The sequence below is a fragment of the Argiope bruennichi genome, chromosome 2 (genome assembly GCF_947563725.1).
Source record: "Argiope bruennichi chromosome 2, qqArgBrue1.1, whole genome shotgun sequence".
Taxonomy (NCBI): domain Eukaryota; kingdom Metazoa; phylum Arthropoda; class Arachnida; order Araneae; family Araneidae; genus Argiope; species Argiope bruennichi.
Window position 1 is genome coordinate 42,371,874 of NC_079152.1, and position 23,122 is coordinate 42,394,995.

General features: G+C 27.0%; 2 protein-coding genes across 2 annotated transcripts; one reads left to right on the top strand and one right to left on the bottom strand.

The window, feature by feature from the left end:
- Positions 1-422: 422 nt before the first annotated feature.
- LOC129958695 (uncharacterized) lies at positions 423-12,083 on the top strand. The gene is made up of 3 exons (XM_056071346.1): positions 423-611; positions 1,552-1,716; positions 5,894-12,083. Exons 1-3 carry the CDS (start codon positions 548-550, stop codon positions 6,088-6,090), a joined length of 426 nt encoding a protein of 141 aa, XP_055927321.1. The 5' UTR covers positions 423-547; the 3' UTR covers positions 6,091-12,083.
- Positions 12,084-15,723: 3,640 nt separating this feature from the next.
- On the bottom strand, positions 15,724-19,170 carry LOC129989487 (gastrula zinc finger protein xLCGF3.1-like). Its single transcript, XM_056098062.1, has one exon. The coding sequence runs from the start codon at positions 19,041-19,043 to the stop codon at positions 18,030-18,032; it is 1,014 nt and encodes a 337-aa protein (XP_055954037.1). The 5' UTR covers positions 19,044-19,170; the 3' UTR covers positions 15,724-18,029.
- Positions 19,171-23,122: the final 3,952 nt, after the last annotated feature.

The following is a 23,122-nucleotide window of genomic DNA, read 5'->3' on the forward strand; positions in this document are numbered from 1 at the left end:
ACCATTCTTCATCAACACAGTTGATTAGATTTGTTTAAAGTTGCCATAAGTTGTTGAGACAAGTCACAAGGAATTGTTTATTTTCATTTGTATTACTTTTTATTCCGTCTCAGTTCAAATCGCTTAATTTCAAATAGTAAATATATACGTATTCCTAGTGAGATATTTGTGAAAAACGATTTCTCATCCATTGTATCTAGAGGTCTTTCTCAAGTCTGATTTTCCTCTACCTTTTGATCTGTGTTCATTTAAATTCAATCACATTCAAATAAGATGATAGAAGAAAAAAATAATTAATTAAAAATGTGTTCATTAAAAAGGTTTGTATAATCGATTAAGATTAAAATCTATATCGATTTATTTTGCCTGAATATTTTTTGTTAAATTATTTCCTGTTAGAGGTCGCGTTTATGAAGGACTTTTGCAATGCAGTAAATGTAGGTTTGTTTTGGGGATTGAGAGCCACTTTCGGTTTTAGTGTGGTTCTGGTTTGTTGCTCGCTGCATTGAGGCTGTGCTCGTAATTGCATTTCCAATAAGATTTAAGAATGAATAACTATTACAGTATTGCAATAATTGTATTAGTATTTTTACTTTCTGAAGTAAATATAGGTAAGTAATAATAGAATGTGGCATACAATGTACTGTTGCAAATGTGTACCGAAATTGATTCTGGAATAGCGGTGTTAGTAACTTGAATTATGCCGATTCTGTATCATTAAATTATATTTGCGCTTCCATTTAATATTGGAATTTTTCACTGAATAAGTGTTTTGTAGGGTAATGTCACATAGCTGTTACTCTAAAGTATCTACTAATTACTGAAATTGAGCGTGAATGATTTTTTCTCTCTTTTTTTTTAATCATGCTATATTTATTAGAACCGTATGAAGTATTCTATTTTATTCTTTCGTATTGCAAGAAAGCAAATATGTATGTTATTTATTTTGTTTCTTTATCGTATAAAATATATATTTGTACTGTATAATAGTATTACTTCTTATAAAGAAACGAAATCGGCTTTTAAAAAAAAAAAAAATTGTTTTTATTATATATAGTAAGATTTTACCGTTTTAATTAATTCTAATTTTATAAATATTTAAACCCCGATTTTTTTAACCTTCAAAATCATAAAATAGTGATAAATATTAGTCGATGTCTGTGTTTAATTGTAACATTTTAGCATAATGACAATTTTAACTTTAGTAACTGTTTGTTTATATATATATATTTTTTAAAATCCTAGAATTTGTGTCATTGAGCATGGCTATTTTCAAAATGAAGAAAATAGGTAAAATTTAAAATAATGCTAATTAATGGTTTAATTTTAACTGGGGAAAGAATGGAAAATATAGTGTTTTTGATATATCAATATCAACTTGTTCTTTCAAACTCAAATTTACTATTAGTTATTATTTTTGTTCAGTTTGTTATAAATTGAAAAGAATATTTTGTATAATAAATTGAATCATTTTATTTGTGGTTACCCAGTTCATTAGAATCATAAATGGTTTTTTTAAATTCTAAAAATCTTTTCATTCTTTTCTTTTAGGTAATAGCATAGAATGTTATAACTGTCGTTCTGAAACAGATCCTGACTGTACAGGTGAAGCTCCTGACCAAAAGTACTTGACAAATTGCAGTACTTTAAAAGAAGGTCCAAAATATATAGCTTGCAGAAAGATTGAGAATTATGTAGATTTTGCTGTTCTTGGACGTAAGCATGTTTTAAATTGATTTTGCTTTTAAAAAGTGCTTAAAAGAATTCTATACATTAGTTTTGTAACAAAAAAAAAAAGATATGTTTTAGTTATTTAGAAAATAATATAAAATAGTGTTGCCCAAATTGTTTCTCGTATGCTTCTCCTTGAAACTGAGAGAGCCACCTTTTTTTTCGGTTTCTCCATGTAAATGAGCCTTTTTACTTAAAATTAAAACAAGCTTGATGCAGGAAATCTATTAAAGTTATAATGAATTGAATTGAATGTTAAGCATGATTTGTGCTTTTTATATATTTGATTTTCTTTGCCAGGCTGTAATAATAAGTGAAGTAGTAACAATTTCATAAAGATAAATTACTTGTTACACAAGCATATGCATTAGTAGACGGGGTAGAAATCAAAGGAAATACTCCCTCTCCCCTTATGAAGTATATAACAAGAAAATGATGAATAATCCAAAACCAAACTTTATAATTTTGAAGAATTCTTGCATATTTAAACTCCCTTAAGCATATGTAATATCAGTATCTTTATATGTAAATATGAAATTAAAAATGAGCTCTTTGTTGAATAAAACCTATTTTAAGACTTGCTTCGAAATAAGATCCATCAAACTAGAAAAAAATGGGGAACAAGAATAAGCACTGTTCCAAATATTTACATGGTTTTCTTGACTTCTGACAAAATTCAATACTAGAAATAACATATTGTTGGGAAGTGAGAAAAATGAATAGAAGAATAAACCAGTTATTGATTATTTAGATATAATAGTTACATTTAAAATTTACTTGAAGAAAGTTAATTAAGAATAATTTGTAAGGTATTTCAATGTACTAAGTGAACCTAATTCTAAGAAATAAATATAAATTTCATTCATTCCATTTCTTTCCTTAATTAACTGTAACTGGTAAATATAAATATTTCTAATTATTTCCCTGTCCTATTTTTCTATGCTGCATCAATGTTTTTTTAAAACATGGTTTTCACTTATTTAGCCATGCATTTAACTGGCTCTTGAAAGACAAAAGTATCTTTCCTCCATGAAGATGACTACATATGTTTTCATGAATCAGCTATATCTTTATAAGTTGGTTATTTTGAACTGTTACTTAAGCGTAAGAGGATATACTTCATCATGGTATCATTATGTACTTATCTTATGAAATGTAATAAAAATTTCTTGATGGTAATGATCCAAGATGAATGCTGCAAATTTCATATATGAAATAAATGAATAAATAGCATAAAATGTTTTTAAATACCTCTTAATCACTGTTGAGTAATTAGTGTAAATTCTGAGTTCTAAATCTGATCTAGAACCTTCAAGATTATTTTCTTATGTTGATCTTGAATGGCTGATCTATATAAATAAAACTGAAATGGCAGTTTTTATTTTTTATAGAAACCATAACTTTTCTTCAAATTTTTCTTATTTTATCTCTTCTATACTTTGAAATAAGGGAAGATTATGAGCAATTTATTTCAAATCAAAACTTTTTTTCCTCCTTTGTAACATTGAACCAGCAAATAACATGGAAGATATGTGATTTTTCACTGCAATGATATAGAAAAATGTTTCTTAACAGTTACGTTGAGACTTTCTGATAATTAAAAATTAGTTTCAAATTTAAATACTTGTTTTGAAGTTACGTTGAGACTTTCTGATAATTAAAAATTAGTTTCAAATTTAAATACTTGTTTTGAATCTTCAATGGAGATTTAAATTTGGTCTCTCTAAACTGTCTCCCTGTACCTTGTTGTATATGCATATAAGTTGTCATTGGCAGTGTTTAATATTTTGTTTTATTCTTTTAAAGTTATTAATAATTTATGAATGTCTGTAGTTCTTTAAAAATTATCTGCAGTTAAAAAAAATGTAAGTATTTTTGAAAAAAATAATTATTTAAAAATGGGTGAAATGTTTTGGTTCTGCAGAATTTCTCATTTTTATTAAAAGTGAAGTTGTAGGAGATGATTTTTTATATTATAACATTTCAAATAAGATCTTTAGCATTAAAAATTTATTTTCAGTGTTTAATTGCATATACATTGGGATTCAGTTCAATATTAAGGTTAAATAATTTTTTAAAACTTTATTACAGCATGCAATTTTTTTCTACAAATTTCGAAGTATAAGCAAGCTTTAATGAAGTTTTTATGACTATTAAATCATTAATTTTCCACTAGTAAACATGAAAATTTCTTCCCTTACAATGCTGAATACATCAGCCAAGATATAGATAATGCTATTATTTAATTATTTGGGTAACATGATATTGAAAGTAGTTAAATCTTGAGTACTATTAAGTAAAATATCTTTACATACAGTTATTTTTCATAATAATAGTTAATTTGGATTCTATCAAATTATTTTTTAAAGCATAGGAATTGAAAATAAAAAGCATTTTTTTTTTAATTGAAAAAGTGTTTGAAATTAAAATATTTAGAATGTAAAATGTTTAGCTGTAAATCGTTTCTCTGGTTATGATGAACACAAAATTTTTCCTTAAAGGAGCTGTAGTGAATTAATATATATTGCAATGCAAGGAATATCCCATCCACCTGGCTTGGAATTTTTACTATTGATCTTTGTCACATGTATGCAATTCATATTAGTTTAACAAACCTTATTATTGTAAATTTAGATATTCAAAATTTTAGAAGAGTAAAGAAGAAATTAAATTTTTAGTTTAAGAAAAATTACTGTACAAAAGACTATACTGATGTTATTAGTGCTGTATAACATGTTTATCAAATTTCACCTGAGCATTTTTACTTTTATGAATTTTGATTTCCATGAAATAATTATACCATAATTATAATTATGCTGTATTAACCATTTGATGTAATAAATATGCTTGTACATTCCTCCTTCTCCATCTTCATCATTTTAAGGATAATTGATTTTTATTTCTCCTCATTTATTATGGATGGTTTTAATAATGGTTATGTAATATAAGGGATGTCTGAGTAAGACTTATTTTTGCATCTGATTACAGTGAATTAACATGTTTATTAATAGAATGGCCCCCTGAAAAAAAGGTAATTTTACTCCCGCCCCCCTGAAAAAAAAGGCAATTTTACCTTGGACAATAATTGAGATGCTTAGTTTCTTTCCTAATGAAAAAAAGGCTTGTTGGTTGTTAATGCTGAATCTACTGCAGTACATTACTTTCAAAACCATGTACAAAAGTAAGCTTTCGAAAGGTTGCTATAGTATACCAGGCCATATATGGCTGAAAAACGCTTTTACATATTAGCAAAAATTTAATTATTCCTAAAAGATCTTCCTTGCAGCACCAGTACCTTCTTGTGTCATGCTCATATCTTCAGCTCCTTAAAAAAATTATTAAAAACTTTTTCACTTGTTGCAAAATTGGTGTGCACCAATAGATACTGGATCTGTTAATGATCTAGGAATTTCTATGCTGAAGCCATTAACTCCTTTTCTAAGTGTCAATAAGTGATTTCTTGATATTAGAATTATTGCATTATGTGTATATGATACATGAAGATAAACCGGAATAAAGGTATTCAATATTTAAAATATGCTTTACATTTAACTAGTTTCCTGCTCATTTGGATAAATTATATTATATTTCAGTTGCATGTATTTTAAAAAATTTAGACAAAAGAAAATAGGATTAGCTTTAAAAAACAAAAATTAGAAATTGCCTTAAGATCTTAAGGAATTATTTAATCAAGATTTCAAAAATTTATGATAAAATTATCAGTAGAAGTAATAACATTTTTCCAAAAGCTCCCTTAAGACTTTTAACTCTGTTTTGTTTGTATTTTTTGAGATAAAGAATGAAGAAAAGTTTCCAAGGTCACTTTTTATTTATAAAAATTGTTCTTGCAATCAAAAGGAGACAATTACATTTAAAGAATAACCAACATCTTTTTACAGTTTTTTGGAAGAAATGAACCAGTATTAGACTCGGTTAATTGAACCTTACTTATTCAAACTTTTAAGTTTGTATAATTGATCTGTTTAATGAGTTAATATTAAAATGGTATTATTTTATGAATTGTCATGTCCTATCTCCATATCAAAATTTAAACTTTTGTCTTGATTTGTGGCATCAGCCATGTTCTGTTATATTTAATACGAATTAAGGTTCTGTTATATTTAATACGAATGTTATATTTAATACGAATTTCAATTTTCAGAGCAACCAACCAGGCGAATTATTCGCCAGTGTGCTGCTGATGTAGACCGTGATCGACCATGCTACTACCGAGCTGGCTTTGGAGGCCGTGCCAATGTGTGCGATTGTTTTGAGAGCAAATGCAACCATGCTTCCACAGTTGTTAACTCGATCTTTATCACTCTTTTGGGTGCTGCTGCACTCGCCATATTTCTGTGATATTTTTGAGGAGAGATATATTTGTAGAAATCCCGTCAAACACAAATGTCACCCAGTAATCTACTAAAAAGAATATTTGTGCATCTTTTATACTGAGCAAGTGAAACATGGTTTTGTAGAACAAAGTTATTGCTTAATCATTGTTAGGCTTTTTCTTTGTTCTACTGCATGTTTTGTGCAATATTTCTGCTACAGACTTTTAATTTTATGGTCATTAGGTTGAATCATGTCCCCAGATATTCTTTTTTGAAAATAGATTATTCATTTGTGCGGAAATTTATCCAATGAGAAGTTTTAAAAATCTATCCATAAAAATAGTTTTATTTATAAATTAAGTACATTTGTAAACTTTTCCATCATAAATTTGTCACTTGTAAAACTACAACATTTTTAAGGAAAGATTGTTTTTATTTTTAGACTTTTTCTGCTTTCTGATAATGCTTTTAAAGAAAAATTCCAATATAGTTTCACTTTCATATTAATTTGGAAGTTAAAGAAACTGAAGGAAATTCTAAGAATTCATTCTTCTTGAAATTTTTACTTTTTATTTTAATCTTAAAGTGATTTAAGTGAATGAGATTTACTTAAATATTTATTATTTCCATCACTTATATATTTGTAAAATGAATAAGTATACAGATATATAAAAGCTAATATATATGCAAGTAATAAAAAATTATTGCTTGTGCGTATACCATCTTTTGTAATAAACTTTTAAAATATAAGCAACTTAATTTGTTTCTTTAAGTATGTTTCAGTTTCACAAAAATGTGATATGAAATTATTTGCAGTAGTTTTTCCGATTAAACCTATTGACTATAAAATGCTGCCAGGAAATTAAGCTCATTTTGATTGGAATACTCAAATCTGGCAATCAGTTTGAGTTGAATTCTGAATTTTTTTTTAAAGTAAATTTTTCCATTAGACAATAGTGTAGAGGCTGAAAGGCTTATAAATACAGTATAATGCTTTAAATATTGTGTAGATATATTTTCTCCTTTTTAAAAAAACCAAATTTTTATTGTATACTGTTTAGTTTGGTAGCATTAGTTTTAGTACATGAGGCTATAGATTGCACAAATTAAATATTATGTTTGTTAATAAGTTTTTCAATTTATTGTATTAAGCATTCTTTATAATGGAAATGCTGCATGTTTACAGACAAAACACAGAGTAAATGGTTATATTAAAATGTGTTGAATATATTTTCACTTGTAATAGTATTTCTTTCTCATGTAAAAATCTTATAGCCTGTAAGTGTATGTCTGTGAAAATCATAACATTTTGCATCGTTAGGGAAAGATTAAGAAGTGTAACTTCATTTGTCAGTTGATTGAATGGGATCATTATCATGTTTTCAGTGAAGAAAGTTGAGGCTTATGCACTCATTGAATTGTTACTTATTGTTACGGTTGTTACTTATTATCTTTGGTTGTGCTCCCTGGATATCCCTCCTTCATAAAATGTATACTATGCATTCACATGTTAATAATTTGCCTTGACACACAGAAATAAAATTAACTATTTTTGAAATTTTTTTTTTACAGAAAATTGTATGAAAACATAATCATATATTTTTTTTTGTGTGTCTGTCCAATCCAATTTTCCAAATTTTATGCTAAAATTATCAGTTCTTTTTCAAAAAGAAATGATTTTTATTAGAATAATTATACTGAATTATAACTTTTTATGATCATAAAGACTATTATGAAATATAAGAAATACGTGTTTATGGAAATAAAGTTTTATTCAGGAAATTCAACCATGACCAAATTTTTTTTCTTTTGTACGTAATACGAGAACTTATTTAAATTTGTTATAAAATTCTTTGCCGTGATGTTATAAGTTCTATATTTTGTCAGCATATTGACATTCCATGTTTTTAATATACTCATTTATTTTTGGTATTTTCCCCACAAGTATACATTTGTTACATTCCTTTCTTGGAAAAAAATCAGATCATTGCAGTTTAATGTTTCCCTTTTTTTTTTCTAGGAAGGTATAAAATTGCCTTTATTTTTATTATTTTTTTGTTAATAATTTCAAATTTTGTTTGTATTAAAAAAAACCAGTGAATTTGTTACTGTCAAAGCTTTTGATACGTGTATAGCTGCAGAATTTCAAGATGCAAGTTAAGTGTTATATTTCATTTTGTATTTCTACAATGTGTAATTTTTTAGAACATACTTTTGAAGAGTTTTATTTCCTCAAAGTACTTAGTATTTTAGAAATAATGTACTTGTTGTTCATTTTCTTTTTAACCTGTTTATCTCGTACATTTGGAGTTGAAATTAACATTTTTAAATATCAAGGTTAGTTTTGCATTTAGATAATTACACTAAATTCTGATATCAAATGCAAATAGTATGATTTCTGGTAAGTCATAATTGACTGCAATCTGCATTTCATATGTTTTCATCTTTTTTTTCCTGGAATTATATCTTTTAATTTTTATCAGTATTTTGATGCCGATCTTTTGTTAAGTTTCTTGAGATTTATTTTGCCTGGTAAAAGTATTATGTGTACTATATTTTACTGTTTGTGAAAAGTGGCATAAAATTTTACTTGTATTTATTTTTATGAAATTTTTTTAAAGCTTGCCACTAAAGTATTTTGTTTTTGTTTTTATTTTTCCCTCCTCTAAGAATTTTTATATTAGTTATAATTGTAAAATACTTGTAAAGATTTTAAAGCTTTTATGGCCTTTTTCTTATTTCTTAAATTAGATCAACTATGGTCCATGTATATTAAATAGGTGCGAACAAATTTTATCTGTAAATAATAAGAAAAAATAACTTTATATTGTTGATAGTGAATTTGGTTTAAAGTGAAAAATTTTGCTTTACCAGTTTTTAAAATAACCAGCTGAACAAATTTTTTTTATTTGTTTGGGGATTTTTTATTGTATCTGCTACTCATAATTCTTGTTTCCCATATTTTTGTTGCTTTTTTGTTGTATCTTATTTACTATCATAAAATTTGTATCTGTTGCTGCTCTTTCAAATATTATTTACTTCCTATAGAACTGAAAAAAAAAAACCCTGATGTTTTCTTGAGTAAAATATGCATATTGCAACGTAACATCTTTTAACATAATAAATTTATAAATATTTACTATAAAAAATATTTTGTCAGTTATCTCCATCTCAAACTCAATGAGGAACCATGTTAAAATCCTTTCAGTGATCAAATCTTCATTTAAAGGAATTCAGTGCATACTATGGAATGTTGAACATTAGATATTCATCTAAAAATTTCTGTTAACTATATATGTTATGTATTAGGTTAATATTATATTAACCATTTTTAATGGGCATTAAAGATTAGCAATATTTAAGAGGCATTACTGAATGGAAGATAGAGAATTAAATTTATTCTGCTTTGAAAGAATGTTTTGTAAATATTTGTTATTGCAATTGAAAGCATTATATTTATTTTGATAAAACACTTCAGTTTAACTATTGAAAGTAGAGGTGCTGAAATTTCTGTCTTGGACATCTTTCTTGCTATGACCATTCTTTTGGTGTATGCAAACTACAGAGTAAAGAAAATTTGTTTATTCGACTCTATTGATAAATATTTTTAAGTAGGCAGTATGAAGTATTGAATACTGTATGAAACATTTAAATTATTGGTATGTTGCTTATCATAATAACTCATAAGTTTTAAAATTTAAGTTTGGAAATAAATTGTTTTGTAATTATGAGCTGAAAAAATAACATAATAAGTTGGTAAAATTTGTCCTTGCTCTCTATGCTACCTGCAAAACCAACAGTTAACTTTATTATGCTCTCTATTCACTCGAAGGAATGTTAACCGACTCAACAGAATATTTAAAAGGCAAAACTGATGGTGGGTATTCTTTTTGCTGTCTGTTTTTCAAAACATGATGCAATTGTGTTCTGCATCTATCTATATCAGGGGTTCCTGAATTTATGTTGTATATTGATATTTGAGTCGTTAGAAGATCTTGAATGTAACTTTTCAATTTTCTAAAATTATATTTTTGCTTGAATTCTTCATCAGGCCATGTACTAAAAATATTTATTGTAACACTTTGTAGATTTTAATAAACAAAGTGTTTAAATAATTTAACAATTTTTCTTCATGTTGCATTTTTGATTTGTAAAATTTGTTTCGGAATAAAGGGGTGTTGTTCATTTTTGAAAAAAAAAAAAAAAAAAAAAAAAAAAAATTGATGGTAGTATTTCATTATAGTCATTTCGCAAAAATGGGTTGTAATGATCAAAAGTTAAGGAACCTCTGATCTATAGTATCCTCACAAGAAACCAGCATGTTATACAATTGGCTGCCAGCAATTATTTCCTTTTATTTTTATTTTGTTACTAGAGATTTTATAAAATGTGCCAAATGGCTATGTACTCTTGATTCAGTCTAACTGCTATTTTTTATAGTGATAGCCTGAGCTTTCAGAAGAACATGGCTCAAAAACTTGGCTTTTTCATGACTTTTTGCATTTATATTTTTTTGAACTCAAAATGCATTTTCTCTTTAATTATGCCATTTCATGTGGCATCTTATTTTCGGGTATGGTTATTTTTAATAGTGCTTTGTTTAAAATTGGTTTTTATGCTATAAAATTATGTTGTATGTGGTTTTATTTAAACTAAATATCTATTATTGTGGTATTTATTATATTTTTGGACCAAATATGGAATAATGATTTGTAGTATGCTTTGAACTTTAGATTTAGATGGTAACATTACAATACTTTTGGTAGTTTTTAGTATAATTTTTCATCTTGTATGAGGATTATCAAATCTTCGTTTAGAAAATTTAAAATATAATCTTCCTCCATTTTTAGTATAACTATTAGTAAGAAATGCCAGCTACTTTTAATTTTCTTTAGTTACGATAATTATCACTCATGTTGCATAGTTTGCATCTCAGTGTCTTGTACATATCTGATCCATTGGTGATTTAGATAGGAGTTCACATGTAGTAAATAAGTTTAAATTGTTGGATCTCTTTAACTATCAAAGGTTTTGACCATATGGTGAGTTGTTGCAATATTTATATATGGTTTAAAAAATGTTTTTGTTTTTTTGTCGACGTTTATTTTGATTTTAAGTGGTTCAGAATTTGACTTTGCAACTGAGTTCTGTTTGCGGTTCACATTTTGTTGTAATCATGTGTTTTTGCAGAAATCAATCTGATTTGGTGTGCAAGCTAGAGTTGTAATATAATTTGCTTATTTAAACATGATATTTGATAGAAATTTATATTATTTTTGAGGAAAAAAATTCCTGCATTAATTTTTAATAGTAATATAAGATATTAACATAATTTAAAATTCATATAATTTTAAGTCTTAAAATTGCTTTAAAAATTAAAATTACTTTATAAAATTCTAACATTTTTGTAAATTTTGAAAAATTTGATTTTGATAAGCATTGTTTATAAATACCTCCTCCCCTTCCCCTTTAAAAATATTTGAGATAATTTTAACTCTACTGATTGCAACCTTTTGCTAAAGATTGTGACTTAATGGTGCTAAATATGTGCTGAGTTCCAGTGCTGAACACAATGAATTGTTTCTGTGATAGTTTTGCAATCCGATGGATATTTGAGAATTTGACACTGCTGCTCTTGCATTAACACATGATTACATAATTTTTTTGCAAATTATTATGCCAATTTAACATTGTTTGATTTTAAGAAAAATAGTTTTAATCATGTTTCCCATGTCAGCTTTTTTAATTTTTTTAAAATGCATAAATCATTCATTTGCATGAATGTTTTGTACTTGAATACCAAATGTATTACTACATTGAGATTATTTTGATTTATAAAATCTTTATTGCATGCACAACTTTATTTTCTCTCCCTCAGCCAAATACCTTTTTGTAAGTGACACCAACATATAAAAATTGTTTTTGAATGATTTAAATCTGTAAATATCTCTATGAAGAAAAAAAAATGCTTATAATGCTGAAACTGATTAGTAATAAAGTTAATGTGTTGAATGTGGACTGAGTTGATTTCTTCAAAAAAAGGTCACACTATAAAACTATTTACAAAGTAGTTTTGTGTCTTCCTTTTTTAAACATCTTTTAATTATATGGTTTCATGGCTGTAAAATTGGAAATTTGAAATCATTCTTTATCTTCCATAGAATTTTGAAATTTTACTTGTATGTTTTCTCAATGACAATATAGTATTTTAATATTATCAGAACTTAATTGATTTCTTAAATTTTAACTATGAGTGGTACTATTGTGCTAGGGGACTTGGGAAAGAGATTTCAGGATTCCAGAATACTTTTTAACATTTCATTATACATAACTAAAATTGAAAAATCAAAAAATAAATCTCCTATTTTTATACTGATAATGTGCTTTTAAGAATTGTTTTAATTAAATTTGTTAATGCAAGATGTTGCATAACATTAAACTTTCACATCTAATAACTTTTATACTATTTTTACGAAATGTTTGAAAGTAAATGGTAAAATTATTTTTAACTCTTATTTTTCATTAAAACAAGTACAGTGACAGACTTCAGCAATAATTTAATTAATTTCCATAATTTAGCTAGAGTACATGTTTGTTTTTTGATACATTACCAGATAATATGAATTACTTTGTCAAATTATTAATGGAAAATTGATTTGTTTGAAAAACAAATAAAATGACTTCCATTTTTCACCTGGGAACCATATAAGGTATTGTGAATATTTCTTGCAATTCTTTCATGTTCATTTGGTTTGAGAATTTGGAGAAAATTTAGCTCTCGGATATGTAGAATAACAGCTCTGCTTGATCATATGTAGTAATTTGACTATTTATTGTAACATTAATGCAGAAGAATAAGCATATATCAAGCCGCCTTTGGCAACCAGCTGAATTGCTGTGAATATTTTTTTTCATAAGTAAGCATAGCATGAAGTTCATCAACAAAATTTTTAAACATCAGATTGTGAAAGATGTTAAAGCTATACAGTTTTATTAATTAACCTTGCACTTTTTTTTATTGTATATACGAATCCAAATTGAGTCGAGTAATTGTCTATTCCTTACCAGCCGCCTTTCGCAATCATCTAATTCGTCAAAATTAAAGACTGCCAAAATCAAATATTTTATGTTAGTTAGACTCAATGAACTTCTTAGCTATGTATTTTAAAATTTTGATAGCCATGGAACTCGTGCTATCAAAGCCTTATCTCATTCTATTTAGTGTGTTTAATAAGAATTAAAAATAATAGCCTGAATTTTTTATCTCATGTAAAATGTAAACTTCAATTTAGAATGGAATTATTTTATAAATTAAACTTATGTGCAGCAAAGTTTCAATTTTTTTTTAAGTGTCTTAAATAAAAATTTGGCTAACATGGGGGGGAGGGTCGAAACTTATTAAAAAATATATAACAATGGAATGAGAATGAAATATTGAAAACGACTTCAGTTTTATTTTAACAGTAAGATATGTGTAAAAGAAATAAATAAATAGTAATAAAATAAACTGAATATACATTAAAAAAATTTATTAAAAATATAACTTATAATACAGCTGTAATATATATATTTTTTGTTCTAAATTTTAAGTTAATGTAAAAATTATTTGTTTTATAATATTTATGAAAGTTTTGTTAAAAAAAATCAAAATATCGAATAATTTTTAATTAAAATTTGAATTAAATATCAATGAAATTGATTCGCAGTGCACATTTTCACCTTCCAAATTATATTTGTGCAAATTTTGACAGCTAAATATGACAATCGTTCCTATAAAGTGCCAGTACACAAGTTCCTTATTATTAAAAGAAATGATTAGAAGAATAAAAAAACCAGTCATTGTTTCGGTTTATAAAGTTTTTATTTTATATGGAAGATTATGATGCCTAGATATGCCATCAATAGTTGTCTGCCACTTCCTTCCTCCATTTTCAAGAAATATCACAAAATTAATCTGACGCAATCTCCAACCTGAACAACTGGACCAATTTTGATATATTGGATACTAGCCACCTTTGGCGACCAGCTGGTTCACCAATCTTAATGCTCGTTAAAATTTAAATATTTTATGTAATTCCTACTTTAATAGCTTTTTCATCAAAATATTTTAAAACTTCAAATTTTGATAGTCATATAATTCACTCATAATATTATAAAGGCCTTCAGTCATAACGTAATATGTATCCCTGTAATTTTCTGTTAGCTTCTGTAGAATTTATGCTTTAAATTAAAGTGATGATTAATGATATTTTTTACAGAAAAAAAAAAGCATTTTTTTTTTTTTTTAATAATACGATTACTGAAAAAGAGTCACTGAGCATTTAAACTTTATGGGCACTAAAGAATCTTTCTTAATTTATGTAATATCTCAAGAATTTGTCAACAAAATTTTCTCAGGTTCATCATGAGCAGATCGATTAATTAATGTCTAATTATAAATGCATTAATTATAAAAACAAGTTAAAAAACTACTTAAAAAATGATGTACTTGAAACTATAAGCATATACAAAAAATATATAACATAAATACAATTTAATTACAAAAGTATACAACTAACCTAAAATAATTTAAATCAAGTCCACATAAGGTGAAAATTGTTGTCAACAATCAGAACACAATGTGCATGCATGAATTTTTCTATGCCACTGGGGTAACGCTAAACAGATTAGAAATTTTTTAATTTCCTTTATTCTGTTTTATTTTAATTCAAAAGTACTTCAGAATGAATTTGAAAGATTGATTAATTAACAATGTTTTATTTTAAATGCATCAAACATTAAGAAAATAAACAGAATCCTTTGAAATAATCGGTCAAAAAATGTTAAGCCTAACCTCATTAGCGTAGAAAAAAATACTGAAGCCTTACTTATTTGGCGGAGGGGAAATGGACTTTTTTGGCGGGAAAGTTAGTTTTTAATTAATAATAAAAATTCAAAAAAAAAGGTACCCCAAGTGCACATTCCCGACTTCCAAGGTATATATGTACCAAATTTGGTAGCTGTTGGTCAAACAGTCTGACCTGTAGAGTGCCAAATATGAGGATTGGACAATAATAATTTTGTAGCCATAAATTTATTAATTAAAATAAAATATTATTTTTAACATCATTTAAAGCATTTTACCAAGAGAAAATGCCTATAATAATTTGTTTAGAAATTAGCTATTGGGTTATGACTTAAGTAGAGATACTATATATAAGAATGAAATTATAAACTAAGTTATATAGATAATTTAAAAAAGAAAGAATTAAATATATTTTTTACAACATATATCTTCTCACAAACTATTATTTGAATTTTTGAACAAGAAGTTGTTGCCTCTTTGGATATACTTCTTATATTCCATTCCCTGTTATTAATAACTATTTTAAATTTATAACCTAAATTATGCAGAATAAGAATTATTTTATAAATTTGTCATTTAAATGTAATATTAATAATCCAGATTTATAGTTTGAATTTGATTTTAACAATTATTATCAACATATTATTGAAGCAAAATGGAAAATATATTATCATAATGTTACAAAGTGCTCCACATGTACATATATTACAACTTCATGATATTGTATGGCATTCAGTATATCGAATAATGTCGTGGATGAAATGTAATAATATTTTGTACTACTAAGGCATACATAATTACTATAATAAAGATAATTTTATTATGCAAAATTTATTACACCATAAATGCAACCTTTAAATTTACCTCTAAAATAGTGGAAGCTACAAGGTAAGAGAAATAGAATATTTTAAAAACACATTCATATCAGTGACATATTTTACAAAATATTCATTCTATGATGATTTCATATCTAAACAACTTTTAAAAATTGTTTGAATAACAGTATTTATTAAATGTAAAAGTGACAAAATGAAAAATGAAGACTGGAAATAAAAATTATAATTAGGTGCCCACTCCCATCTTTTTTTCCTGTTTAAAACTTAGTGAATATTATGGTTTTAAACTGGAAAAATTATGTAAGTATTCAGCATACCCTAAGTAAGTTGAAAATGCATTGGTAGAATGGCACAAGTGACTTGAATGAAGAATGTAGCAACATGTTATGATTATCGTTACGGCCATTATCATTATAGCAGGCTTTACAAGTTGGCTTGAGAAGTGTATAGAATATCAAAATTGATCTGAAATGTATTTTTTTTAACTGCAAAATTTGAAATAATATGCTTTAATATGCTTTAATTTAATATGCTTTTTATTCCAATCTTCAAACAAAGTTAGATAAAAAGATTACTTAAAATAATTATTTGTAATCAAGACCAGGCACATAAATAAAATAAATAATCAGAGAATAATCAATCTTGTTTCAATTTAAAATGTCTTGAACAACAACAACAACAAATACCACACCGACAAATATATGAAACAAGTATAAAAAGAGCAAGAGGTTATTTTTTCAAAAAGCAATTTATGCATTATTTAACACAAATCAATGATTAATATAATAATTATGTAGAATGATATACAATAAAAATAACCTAAAACATGATTTAAAAAATACTTTCCAAAATATGATCAATAAAACAATAATTCTTTCAAAATGCAGTTGGATATAATTAAACAGTTGTATGACATTAAGTACCATTTAATAATTTTTTATTCTGGTTTGTCTGTTAAATCATCAAAATGTGCATAATTTGCTTTGCAAAACAAATAAATCTAATGCATAACATAAAACACAGAATGGAATAATTTTGAAAAATTATCATGGAGGTGTTACCTATTGCAAAATTATGTCAAATTAGCCATGCAAATTGGATATGATATTAAAAACATTCAACTAGTAAAAAAAGAATTGTAATGATAATTTTTATCAATTTTGAAGTCTTTAATTTATGCCAATGTTTCATGCTCACAAAATTAAGATTTTGCTATTGATTATTCTTCCACTTTCTAATACGCTAGTTTTTAAATTTTGCATGCTTGTGAATGAAATACATTCAATGAAAATATACTATTATAATATTTTTTAGATTTTAATTATAAGGTAACTGATTAAGTTCATTTTATTTTGTTTCCCCAAAAATTTAGTTTACTATTGAAAATGTGTTTGAAATAGGTCAATTTACTACATTAAATAATCATTTATTAATAGCTTCGCTATGGTTTTTAATCATTCTACAAAAAGCATTCATGAAGTTTTGGAAAAACTATGCTATATTCACAACCATATGATTATATGTACAAGTGAAATAAAGGCACAATTTTATTCACTTCATTAGGTTATCCAAAAAGGTAATTTAATTAGTACAGATATTAGTAATTAAATTTAAATTACATAAAATATTGAATAAAATGTACATATTTTTAATTTAGTTGAAAAATGAAACTTTAGTCCATAATAATAAACATTAAAAGTACATCCATCTCATAATTTTTAATAAATAAACTAAGAATTCTACATATAAACAAAATTTCATTAACTACTGTCAAAATTTTTTGCAGTCAAATGCATACACACACACACACACACACACACACACACACACACACACACACACACACACACACACACATATAAATAAAATCTACATTAACATAATATATTATATTATGCCTTTTGTAAATAAGACATAATTTTGAAGATGCTTTCAATTTAAATTCTTCCAAAGCTATTGATTATTTATTTGGCATGTTTAATAATAGTATATTATATATATACTAATTACCTTTAACTGTGGTTGGAAGTCTTTATTTAAATTCCTTAATTTATCAATATTTTAGGTACATGATTTACTAGAATGAAGAATGTTCCTTCAGAAGCTTTTCATAAAAATTGATTTTTTTTTTTTTTCAATAACCCAATTGAATAATTGTAAGAGCAACCTTAATTGATGTTCATACAATTAACTCCAAATATTTAAAATAAATAAATATATCAATCATACTTTGCAGATCTTGGTTCACTTATCAGTTGTTAAAATAATGCTCTTGCAACAGTTTTACTTCAACATGTCATGCTGAGAACGAAAATGTCTTTTCATACCATGCTTCGATGTAAATGATGATTGGCAAATCTTGCATTTAAATGGATTATCTTCTGTATGAGTCAACTGATGTTCATAAAGACTACTCTCAGCATAAAAACCACGGTCACAAACATCACATTTGAAAGGCACAGCATTATGTCGCACATAATGCTGCCTCAAAGTTCTTTTCATTTTGAAAGACTTGTCACATTTATCACACGAATATGGTCGTACGTCTGAATGTGACACTTTATGGAGATTAACATCATATTTACGAGAAAAACGTTTGTCACACACAGGACAAGCAAATGGTTTAGCATTATTGTGTGTCGTATAATGGTCTTGCAAAGCATTCCGTCTTTTGAATGCTCTATCACAAATATCACATACATATGGACGGATATCCATATGAGTAGATAAATGTCGTTGAAGACTACTTTTGGTAGTAAATCTCTTTTGGCATAAATGACATTCGTGATCTTTCTGACCAGTATGTACAACATGATGCTCTCGCAAATGCGCTTTTTCCGAAAATCCTTTTAAGCATATATCGCAACTATAAGGCTTTTCCCCAGTGTGGATAAGATAGTGTTTACGACGCGAGCTTCTGTCAGCAAAAAGTTTACCACAAGCCTCACAAGGAAACGGTTTCTCACCTGTATGCGTATAAATGTGCTGCTTTAAATCGGATTTCCCCCTGAAACATCGCCCACATACCTGGCATATGTATGGTTTGATACCCTTGTGAATCATTAGATGCTTTTCTAATGACTCTTTCCATGTGAAAGTCTTATTGCATAAAGGGCATGCCACAGGATTCATATGGAAAGCCCTGTGGCGAATCATGGTCCAATGATGGCCAAAAGATTTATTGCAGAGGTCGCAGGTATAGAATGGTTTTCCTTTCATTGGATAGATATCTATCGACATGTCAGTGATGGATGGATTTGCCGGCAAATCCAAATGTTTTCCCATATTTGCATTCATTTTCAGTAAATTTAATTATCTCCAAAAAGCCTTGCGTTACCATGAAGTCGGTATCGTTTAGAAAAGAAAGATATTCATATAGCTAGTTAGTCTGACAACATATCGATAATTTAGTAGCAGACTTTGTTTTGACAGCTGAGTTGAGTTGCATACTTTCGCTTTTCAAGTGACTTTAGTCTTGATCCGTGAGCCGATTGATTATTTGGATTGCTTAGACATTTTTTTAGAACTCAACAATCAGAAAAAATACTTTGTTAGAATTGAGAACAGGTTTTTCAACTACAATTATTTTTAAAAAGCCTTTTATTTCATGGTTATATTATAATCAATTCAAGTCAGGTTTTTAAGATTTTAAATATTTTAAAATGCGTAATTAATTTCAATGTAAAAAAACTGCAAATTGCAAAACTTATTTCAGCAAAAAATTAAATTAGTTTTAAATTTTGAAATAATAAATTATTATTTATAAAATGAAGCAAAAAACAAAACAAACAAAAAAGCTTTATTCTCAAACAAGTTCATGCTGCCCTCTTTTGGTAAAATGTGTAAATAAACGTTTTGGAAATGTAGTGGTCCAATAAAATTACTAATTTCTTTTTTAATATTTCTTGATTGAATAAATCGTTTTTATTTTTCAAGAATATTTAAAATTGTTTAATTAAATAGAATAAGCAAGTTTAAAAAATAGTTTTACGCTGCAGTTTTTCGAAATAAGAGAAAGAAATATTTGAAATTAATATAAAAAACAAAATAAAATGGAAGATTTATGAGATATTTCCTATTTTTTAATAAATTTTATAGTAGATCATTTTAGTAAGCAAAAATAAATTTTGGGAAAAATGGATTGTTTTTTTTTTATAGTTGAGATTAAAAATTTGTCTTCTGTCTTCAATTTATTTGATGGAACAATTTGTCTTTAATTCTATGAATTAAAATAAAATCATTGTTTGACTGATGACAAAATTTATTACACTTACCAAATTTGTAGTAAATCTTCCATTTAACAATAAAATAGTCGAAAGAATATGTATGGATATGGTAAGATATGCTTTTTCAACACTATTTAATCATATGAAATAAAATTATTTAAATTCTTTTATCACATTATACTTACATTGTATTTCGTCCATGCACACATTTATAGTTATATTAACAGTTATTTTAGATATTTAATGCAATATATAATATAACTTAAACTTGACTTAAGATAAATTTTGGCAGAAAAAAATAAACTGTTTTTTTAATCAAATGTATATATCTCATAAATAACAAATTTGTTCTTTTTGTTTTAGTCGTCAAAATATTAAAATTATTCCTTTAGAAATTAAATATGAACACTTCATACTTTCTTGTTTATGAAGAGAAAACTTTGCAATCATTAAAAAATTCGAACTCGAAATGTTGATGAATATCCCTGTTTCAGAACTGCCTAAGACCGAGAAAAAAAAAAAAAAAAAAAAAAAAAAAAATGGAATTATGTCTGTCTGTTTGTGAACACGATAACTCAAAAATGCTTTGATCTAGACGGAAGAAATTTAGTATATGGTTTTTATACAGGGAAAAAAATATCTGTAGGAAGATTGTCTTATTATTAAATCAAGTGAAGAAGATAACAAAACCTGTAGAACTATACCCTATTAACACAAAATGCCACCACAACATTTTAAAGTTATCTTCCAGATAGTGGCCGGCATTCAGAACATCGAACAACATCGTAAGGATATGATATAATATCTTGTGCTAATTGGGTATCGATAAATTTAATGCACAGTTTTGATTCAAATTTTGACATGGAGAGATTCAGTACAAATTTTGAATAAAACCACCAAAGGGTTGACTATCTGTCTGTCTGTACGGTCACATGAATGTAAAGCGATAGTTCAAAAAGCAATGGCTAAGATAAATAGTCGTTTTGTATTAAAATTATAGCTATGTGTCAAATTTTTATTTCAATCAGTTCTAAAGTCTTTCCACGCCCCTTTCCGACGCTTCCACTATATGGAACATATTTCGCTCGCTTCTAAAATTGTTAAACTCAAGTTCAAATGGAAAATAGGTTTTCTTTTAATCTTTTTTAAAATAACAGATAACAATTTAAATCAAACTGATCCTAAATTTTCAGCTATAGCACGTTTTGAAAAAACCTTTTTTTTTCCAAGGAATTTTGTTAATTAATTTTCTGTAAAAAAATAATAGTTTGAGAAATTATTTCAATGTTATTATGTTGGCTGTATCTTAAACTATTTATTCTATATATGTTTAAAATTTTTATAGAGAAAGAATATATAAATTCGTTGGATAAAATTAGGTGTTTCATCAGCTGGAACCATTTTTGGCGGGACGCTATGCCGGAAAAAGAACACTTGTGTCTCATTTCATTTCCTTTTTTCGTGGAAAATTACTCAATTCAAGAAATATTATTCGAGAGAGTCAAAATTCTTGGAAAATATTAACTTTCACTCTGGATCTAAAATGTTGTCGTTTTTTATTTTTATTTATTTATTATTATTTTTTTATTATTATTAGCAACTTTGGTCCGCATACATTACATATATCTCATATATTATATAGATCAATTACATATAAATCATAGATTATTTTTTTATTTTAAATATAAGTATACATTTTTTATTGCAAATTATTTGTACTGAAAATGGCACGCAGTGATCAGCTAAGACTTACCGAAATACTAAAAAATGCCTCAATAATTGCCCAAAAATAGGGAATCTCATGATGTCTTCTCGAGGTGCACCTTAGATCATGTTAAATCTGCTACATTAGTATAAAACAGTCTTTTTTTTAAAAAAATTAAATTCTAGAGATTTCTTTACTTTTGCGTTTCATTGTAATGTTTGCTTAGTCTCACCTTTCAGAGTTCTTAGCTGCGCAGTGTTCCATGGATGGAACACCCCCAAAATCAAAACGATGTGTAAATCTTCACAAAATTTAACCTGTGTATTTCTATAGGCATAAATAGATCATTTACATTTTTTTTTTGTTTGAGTTTAGAAATGAAAGTGCAGTGCGCCGCAAAGGGATGTGGCATATTCTGTTTTCTTCACTACAATGCTATACACAAGACACTTATACACGCTACTCTGCAAATAAGTCTTCGTGGTATTCATGGGTTGCGGTGGCCTGGTGATAAGGTCTCGGCTGCCGAACAGAAGGTTTCAGGTTTGAGACACTATTCCACCGAAGAACCGTCGTGTAGCGGGTCTGGTGCACCCTAAATCCATCGAGGCCGAACGTTTTGACGTTGGTGTAGTGTGGCAATTTCCAGAGGGAGAGGCCAATTTAGGTGTCGTCCTCGTCATCTGATCGTGGTTCAAAATTATGAGGTCCTCCCTAAGATAGCCCCAGTGTTGCTATAAAACGGGATGTTAATATAACTAAAACTAAAAACTAAACTAAACTCGTGGCGTTCGCTCTAGGTTTACAATTTTTACTGACTCTAGGGGAGGAGGGGGCGATTACTCTTTTATTAGAGAGTTTTGGAAAAAGTTTCGAAAAGACCTCTCCCGCTGTTTTAATTAGCAATTGCAGCTCTATTGCTAGAAGAATGTATTAAGATCAATTTAATTCAGAGTCCTTGGTTTTCTTTCAATGTATTGATTTCTGTTTGTATTTCAGACTTGAAACTGCATGGAGAAGCCAATTAATTTTTTGATATTAAGTTCAGTTAAAAGAAGTGTAAGCCAATCGCATTCCATATTTTCAAGTTAAAGCTCAAAATAAGTTCGGATACAGAGTCTGAGTTTGGGCCACATTTGTATATTCATTTCACTTAGTAGCACGCAAATGTTGCAGCATAAGATTTTACGATATTAAACAATATTTGCAACATTGAATAATATCATTTAATATTGAATAATATAATAATGTTACAAACCTGCAATTCTGCTTCCCAGCATAGTTGATTCCATAGGAGGTCCCAGAGCTTGGCTACAAACTTGGCGACCATTTGGCGATTTGGCGACTTTGGCGCCAAAATAGATTATACCCGAAACATCGAGAATTTTCCCGATCCGTCCAGTAGGAACCCAGTTACGCCTCGAACGTTTCTGATTGGTTGAGAG